At 40.6% G+C, this 7,829-nt stretch overlaps 1 protein-coding gene across 1 annotated transcript in view; it reads right to left on the minus strand.

Moving 5' to 3' along the window:
• Positions 1-2,303: 2,303 nt before the first annotated feature.
• RSU1 (Ras suppressor protein 1) overlaps positions 2,304-7,829 on the minus strand; it is a 116,426-nt gene continuing 110,900 nt past the window's right edge. The window contains exon 8 of the mRNA XM_026843613.1: positions 2,304-2,776. Coding sequence (XP_026699414.1) covers positions 2,674-2,776 — 103 coding nt within the window. The 3' untranslated portion in view covers positions 2,304-2,673. The remainder of the gene's footprint in view (positions 2,777-7,829) is intronic.

Consider the following 7,829-nt stretch of genomic DNA (forward strand, 5'->3'; position numbering starts at 1 on the left):
CCCCCCGCCCCCCATATTTTGTTTTCTGTTTGTAAAGCTTTATACATTTCAGTTTTTCGTCATCTTTTCAGATCATTATCTTATTTTTTCATCTTTCTTTTCAAGAAACTTCTCATTTTCCCATCTGCCACCATCTTCAGTATACTACTTCTCCCTTTAGGATTTCTTTTATCCTTCTCATCTTTATGCCTTTCACTTACTCTTCCCCAGACCCTTCATTCTTGCTTTGCTTGTCAAAACTGTGCTTCTTCCTCCTTCATGGGGGAAGAAGTGGGAAGGTTGGGTGGATTTTTTTTGCTATGAACACCCAGGAATGCTCCAATCAATACTTCAAAACCCTGCAGAGGAGAGCTTGCATGAGTCTTTCAACACTTTTAAAATTTGCAACAGCAGTTAATGGAAGTCTGACTAATGCTTGAAAATCAGCAGCTTATTTTAAAGCTGTGCTGTAGCTTCCCACCAATAACATTATCAGGCCTTCCCCAACAAGCTTTTATTTTTACATCAGAAACTCTACTTCGTGCTTTGAAACCCTTGTAGCCCCATAGCAACTTCTCTTTTTCTAAACCCCAAGACACAGAGCAGAGGATGGACAGAGTCTCAGATACCACCCGGATGCCTTTAGCTCTGGCTGGATTCTTCTCAAATCAAAGGAGGGCCAATCACAGAAAACCACGTCCAGGTGTACCCAGGGAGATTTCAGAAGAGCGGTAAATACAGTTTAGCTGGAAGTGAGCATATGTAAAATGTCTTCAAGTCTGAAAGTAGGGCTGCAGGCACCTGTCAGGAGAGCAGCAGCTCAGCCCTGTGGGCATTGTCACTCCGACGGCTGAGGTAGCATTCAGTGCCAGGGAAGGATACTGGGGGACAGATCTAGACCCTCTTCACCCCTTCCCAATAAAAGTGCCCTTGCTATTTATTTTGTTCCAAAAGGAATTTGCAATAGTAGTTTGGGGATCTTCTGACATTTCACTGACATTTCTTCAGGGATTTTTGTAGCATGATTATTATTGTCATTAGGTACCTTCACGTGTTAATGCTTACACTAGATTTAATTCTGTGTATTCCAGCCAGGGGCCAGTTTTTGCTGTGAATTCTTAACATGCACCCAACCTAGTGCCTCCATGGGCCTGTTTCAGTTGGACCTGTTCCCCTAGACAGATCACTTAACAGGTCTGGAAAATCCTCTGCAGAACTTGCAACAGATAGAATTGACTGTTCCTGACAAGTCTACCATTTTTACTGTTTTCCATCTGCCTACCAAGACTGCCTCATTCATCTCAAGTACCAAAGACCACTTAAAATGTGTCTAAAACTTGATGCCAACTTCCTAGCCCTGCTTGCCAATTCAAAAAATCTGTTGTAAAATATATGTCAATACATTTATTCCCAGACTAAGGCAACCATGCATTACTTAAATGCTGAGGTAATCCTAAATGCGATCGAGAGGCTGGTGCTGACAACAGTCTTCAGATACAAACCGGCTTTTGTAGAAAGTATAATTTTTATCATGAGATACTAAAACCCTTTTCTTCTCTCGTTGAACACAAGAGGCCTGATTCGGCAGTCTGGGCGTGTTTCCTTGGCTTGCTGTCCAGATGGCAGCTGAAACTCGGCAAGGGGTTGCTCAGGTATGAAAATTTGTTCTTGCTCCTTGGGTTTCCTGGTTAGCTTTTCCTCTGCTAAGACTAAAACTGTTTGGAAATCACTGTCTGTAGATTTTATGTTTTTCTTCCACACTGGTAAGACCTGAAGCTATTTGAGATGTTAAACAATTTGAAGCTTCTGAGCTTGGTTGTGGTACCGGCTTTGTACAGATAAATATAGAACCTGTGGCATTTTCAAAAGCCATTTGGAACAGCTCTTCAATACAAGCACTTTCAGCAGAGATTAAACACATTATTTGGGTTTTCTGCTGAAAAAAAAAAATCACTTAAAAAATTGGCAGAAATACCATTTTCTTCAAATGAGAAAGTTCTCTTTCCCCAAATTGAGGCTGGCAATTGGCAGCTCTTTATAAAGACAGGGTTTTTTTTTTCTTCCCTCTCTCCCTTCCCCTACTCCTTGATTTCAAAATAACCTTCAAGGCAAAAAAGCAGGACATAGTAATGTAAAAAAGAAATAGAAACTGGTTAAAATCTTTCACTCCTTGAACAGAATGTTTTACATTTTAACTAACTTGTATCAGATAAAATGCTATCACATTCCTACACAAGAAATTAACACATTGCAGGAAACTGGACACATACACTTCTCAAGGAATTCAATATTCAGAAGTCCTATTAAAGAAACTGAAACACAATACAAATAAAGACCTTTATTAAAATCACTTGGAATATTATATGAAATTTAATACTGTATAATATAGGTGCAAACCCCCTGATACTAACAGGACATGATACATGTGAAGAGAGGATATTAATATGCATATAAATAGAAAAGCTAAAATGTGTTTGACAGTGTTATATTAAATGGCTACATAAATGTGACCATAATTAGAAGAATATGTAATTTTGTATTCCTTAAGCAGTATCTTCTAAAGCAGTATACATAGGAAATTGCTTTTACCTCTAGTGTCTGCTTTCTTATGAGTAACAGGAGATGCGTAGGAATATTATAGGCACATGCAAAAGCAATGTAAAAGGTATAAAAACAGAGGCAGAAGCCAGAGACTTATTTGTTCTTGGCTGCCAGAGGCTTACGGCTGATCTTCTTTGACTTGTCATTGTTCTTCTTTGGAGGTTCAGGATTCGCCTGCATGTGTCTGCCATAAAGACTGTAAGGAAGTGAGACAAAGAATATTCGTGATACAACCATTAAACACAGGCTTTTACTCTGCAGCATGTTAAACAATGCATCTAGTAACTAGAAATTAAAAAAGGAAGGTAATTATATTTATTTTGCCCCAACACACTGAATTTTCTATTAGATCTCATGCTGCAGCCCACATCAGGTTTTTCACTTATCAGGAGAGTAACACTGGGAAGAACCGGCCTTTGGAGCATTGAAAGAGCAATCAGTTTTGCCTTCAGAAACTGGCAACCTTTAGTCTGCAGTTATGGGATTAAGGCTCAGAAGGCTGCAAGGATGTGTATTCAAGCCGACAGTGACAAAAATTGGGTTGAACTGGAGAGATAGAGTACCCACTTAGAGCAAAGTGAGCATCATCCCTAACCAAAAAACCCAAGGGCTTGATAATGTGACAGAGAGCAATGGTGTCACAGCCGCCTTTGCTGCTCACACATGATTGATAATACTGGGACAGCTACCAACACATCAATGCCACATTAGTAAGTACCACTGATTAAATGTTGACAAAGTATCCTACAATTAAGATGGCTGGCATTCAAAGCAAAGCTAAATAGACTACATGGCTGAGAGGATCTTGCTAAATATCACATAGTAATTAATAGATAATTTATGAGTAATCCTGATTAAACTAAATTAAAAACCTACCCAAAATAAACAGCTCAGACTTAACTTCCCTTATTGACAAAGAGTGCTTTCTGAAGACGTGCTTTTTGGGGGTGTCAGTGCATCTAGAAGGGAACAGAGTCAAGCTTTGTTTCTGCTCATTCAGCTGTATAAACACCGACAATGCTGACACCAATAATGGAATCCCTCTGAAAGGTGTTCCCTTGCTAACACTTCAGATTGATGCTGGTGAGCGTCCACCCCAATCCCGTACTAGGCTTGGCAGTGAAGATGGACACTTCACTTCTACCACTTGATAGGAATTCTGCTACTGAAGATGATAATGGCACCAGTTCCAAAAACAGCCTTCCTTGTGTTACTGCACCTCCACCTTTTGGTGGCCTTTGTCAAGAAACAGGACTTGGGATCAGGGGCTTGGGGTTGAGAAACTCCGAGTCTTCCTAGAAGTGCCTTTTGATCTGTCAAAATCTGAGTGGGTAGCTGCCAGCACTGTCACCAACAGAAGCCGAGTCCTGCATTTTCATGTGTCTAGGGCACACAGAAGGTCCCAGCTGTCGCAAGTGAGCTGCACTGGTCCATCACACACACCCTCGCACTCACTCTCCCCCATTGCCGTCCATGCATGTAGCTTGCATGTCTGCCCTGTAAACAAGGACCAGGTACAGATCCTTTTGCTACTCTTGCTTAATCATGTCAGAAGTGACTTAGTTACTCATGATATGTTGTAGCTTATACAGAAAGCATGATCTCATATACAGTTCTGCAGTGGGTATCACCCTGAGTGGGTATCTCAGAGATAAAGTGATTATTTACAGTGATCTCTTTTGCTTTGCAGGCTGAAATTAATTTCAGCAGAGGATGGGCCCTCCTTCTTCTACAGGGTCTGGTGGACTATGTAGTCAACTTTATACAAAAGACTTTGAACAAGGATGCAAAGAGATAGAAATACCTTGAATTACTGTGCTATAAGGCATGGCCATGGAGGGATATTTATATCAGATACAGAGAGATTTTATCTAAGACGTACATTGTTCTCTACAGCCTCCTGAGGAGAGGAGGAGGAGAGGGAGGTGCTGATCTCTTCTCCCTGGTATCCTGTGACAGGACACGTAGGAATGGTTCAAAGCTGCTCCAGGGGAGGTTTAGACTGGACATTAGGAAGCATTTCTTTACCAAGAGGGTGGTCAAACACTGCAACAGGCTTCCTAGAGAGGTAGCCAATGCCCCAAGCCTGCAAGTATTTAAGAGGCATTTGGACAATGACCTTAATAACATGCTTTAACTTGGTCAGCCCTGAACTGACTTGGTTGGACTTGATTGTTGTAGGGCCCTTCCAACTGAAATCTCTATTCTATTCTATTCTATTCTATTCTATTCTATTCTATTCTATTCTATTCTATTCTATTCTATTCTATTCTATTCTATTCCATTCCATTCCATTCCGTTCCGTTCCATTCCATTCCCACCTGCTCTGAGTTTTATATTGCTGTATCTGGAAAATACTTCCACCCTGGGGTTCCTGGACTGCAGAATGGGATTAGAGCTTCTCATGTGGTGGGGTGGAAAGGCAGCACTTGCTTTCACCTCCTCAGCAGCTGCAGCTTTACATCATGCTGTTAAGCAGGCTGCTGTCAAGGTGCACTGTACCCAAAACAGCCTTGCTCAAGGAAAATACAACTGTAAACTACGACATCACTTCACCTTACTGAAATTTTATGTGTGCCATCACCTACTGTCAACAAGGGATTAGATGCCATTTCCCGATGAACACAGAGAGCCCTGACCCTCTGAGATAACTGCATGCTTACTACTAGCAACAATACACATATTTTTCTTTTCATAAGAGATACAGCCCCAACAGCACAAGGCTATATTTTATCCAAGTATACAGTATGCGTACTAATCAAATATCCATCCTAAATAACTGTTCTGTTTTGGAAGGTGTTAAGTGAGTTGAGGGAGGGAAGATATGAAAGGTGATGGTTTAGAATCAGGAAATGCTATAATTGTGGAAGAGCACAGAAGTGCCATTCAAGGAGGCTGTCCCATCAGAAACTGATCCAGAGTAGAAAAAGTCAGGGAATGATATGTCAAAAGTCAATGATATGCAGCGCAGCATTTAAACCACTGTCAGCAGTAACTTTTTAACTCCAAGAAGTTAGCAACAGAGAAGTGGAAACGCATGCTCAATTCTGTGAACACCAACAGTTATTTAAATACTAAATTAACATTCAAGTTGGTTTTTTGGCTCTAGAAAAATAATGCTATGTTGGAGTGGAATGTGAGGTTATTTCCTGTACTAAGAAAGTCCCCCTTTGTGACTTTAAGCATTGAATTAACAGAGAATCCACTGAGCCACTGTATCTGAGCACCAAACAACTTAGTGGATGTCAATAGAAGTACCCTGTCACTGTCCTGTCTCCTACATCCTGCTGTCCCACAGCTCCTCTGCCCTGTTAGCACCAACCCCCTAGAGAAGTCTTTTTCAGGTGTTACATACCCTTTTTTTGCTCAGCTTGGTTTAGGCTACACTTTTTTGCTTTGGAGACTGTATATGAATTTCCCTCTCAGATGACACTCCTGGCAATCATTCTGCTCTCATTTCCTGCCTTCTCAGTGCAAATGTTCAAGATTATGGACTGGCAGAGCTCAGATTAGCAAACTCTTTCTGAAGTAAAAAGGTGTGCTGGGAATTCTACTGACTATCCAGATGCTTTTGAAGTGCAGAGACCGAATATTGACAGTTTTGAATGAACTTCAGAGTTCTGGTAAAGTCTACTTGGGTAATACCTTTTTACTGCAAAATGAGGTCCAGCAGCCATGGCATGCATTAAGCAGTAAAAGTCCCAATTGGCCTGTAAGTATTTTTGGTAGCAGTTTTTCTTTGATATCTGCTCCTTATGATATTCAGTGCTATTGGCGCTCCAGCAATTCCCTCTGTCCCACAGAAATACTATGTTGGTAGTGGTAGATGTGCATGAGTTGCAGAGATCTGTAGCACTTTTACACTCTTTTCACTTATTCTCATGTCCAACCAATTCTATTTGCACATGCACTGAAGTTTCATCCAGGAAAATAAATTACTGGGTTTGAAAAAAGCAAATCAAATACATCTACTTAGGTTTCTCTGGCAAAATTTCAAGGAATTTTCAGCTGCACATTGCTATCTCAACTGAAGATAAGTGCTTTACAATCTATCACAGCAGTCTGCTACGCAAAGAGCAAGGATCAGACATATTTAGATTATACAAGCCTTCACAGACAGGGACTCTCTCTTGTGTTTGCACACATCAAATACTAGGAGACATATGGTGTCACAACAACATTTAAATACAATAATGACTGTGATAATGCCTCTGGGACAGAATTTGCCTTCTGTTACACTAGGGAAAAGAGAATTCACAATTTTCAATGAACTTCTGGTATGACAACCGGCACCACTTTCACAGCTCTGAAGTTAAAAAAACAAAACAAAACAAAAGAAAAAAAACCAAAAGAAAACCTAATGGAACTGATACACATGGAGAAGTAACTATCTGAATTACATAAGAATCTATAACCTTTTCACTGTAATAGAAGTGGAGTTTACATATCCACTCCTTAATGATTCCGATACCTACTGGAAGGATACAGCCACAGAAACCATAGCTTGCATGTCACCGTCTGTCAGCCAAGCTGTAACTGTGTACATGCTCTTGCTCTAGCATCACTACAAAGTCAAATTATGTTAGGCAGAGACACTCGCACACCATTCTCAGCAGCAGAGGTCAGCTTAAGACATGCACACGGACAGTTATGCAGCTCAGCTGATGGATGGCAATGAACAAGGAGTTGGCACCTTGACATATCTGCTTGTATGACTAGACCCTTAGCCAAGGCAGATGGTCTCCATAAACAGACAAAGGAATATTGAGGCAGATTGTGGCTACTGTTTCAAGGCAGATTTGTGAGATAAGTGCTGATAATACATTCATGGCAGCACCTTCACACTTGGTATTTTGGAACGTCACCTGTTCATGGGCCTGGTATAGCTCTGAGGAGGACACTACACGCAGCTAGCAGACCAAAACCTCACCTGAAGAATAAAATCTGAAAAGCAAATAAATATTTGAGATGTTTACAGTTTGCAACAACAGTCAGAAGCTAGTTATTATAACCACAGTTCACAAAATGCTGAACCTTTGTAGACTTAGCAGCTGCAGTATTGCATGCAGCCTTCTCATTATGTCAAAGGGGAGATTAAATGCAAGACTGAAAATGCAGAAAGCCCTCAGACAAAAATTTCCAGTTGCTTTCTTTCCTTGTATATATATTTTTCAAAGCAAATATCTCTCATGAACATAAATGTTTCTTTGTATGCAAATATAAACATAAACACACACCACCCCCAACCC

This window comes from Athene cunicularia, assembly GCF_003259725.1.
Source record: "Athene cunicularia isolate RWA chromosome 2 unlocalized genomic scaffold, athCun1 chr2_part1, whole genome shotgun sequence".
NCBI classification, from domain to species: domain Eukaryota; kingdom Metazoa; phylum Chordata; class Aves; order Strigiformes; family Strigidae; genus Athene; species Athene cunicularia.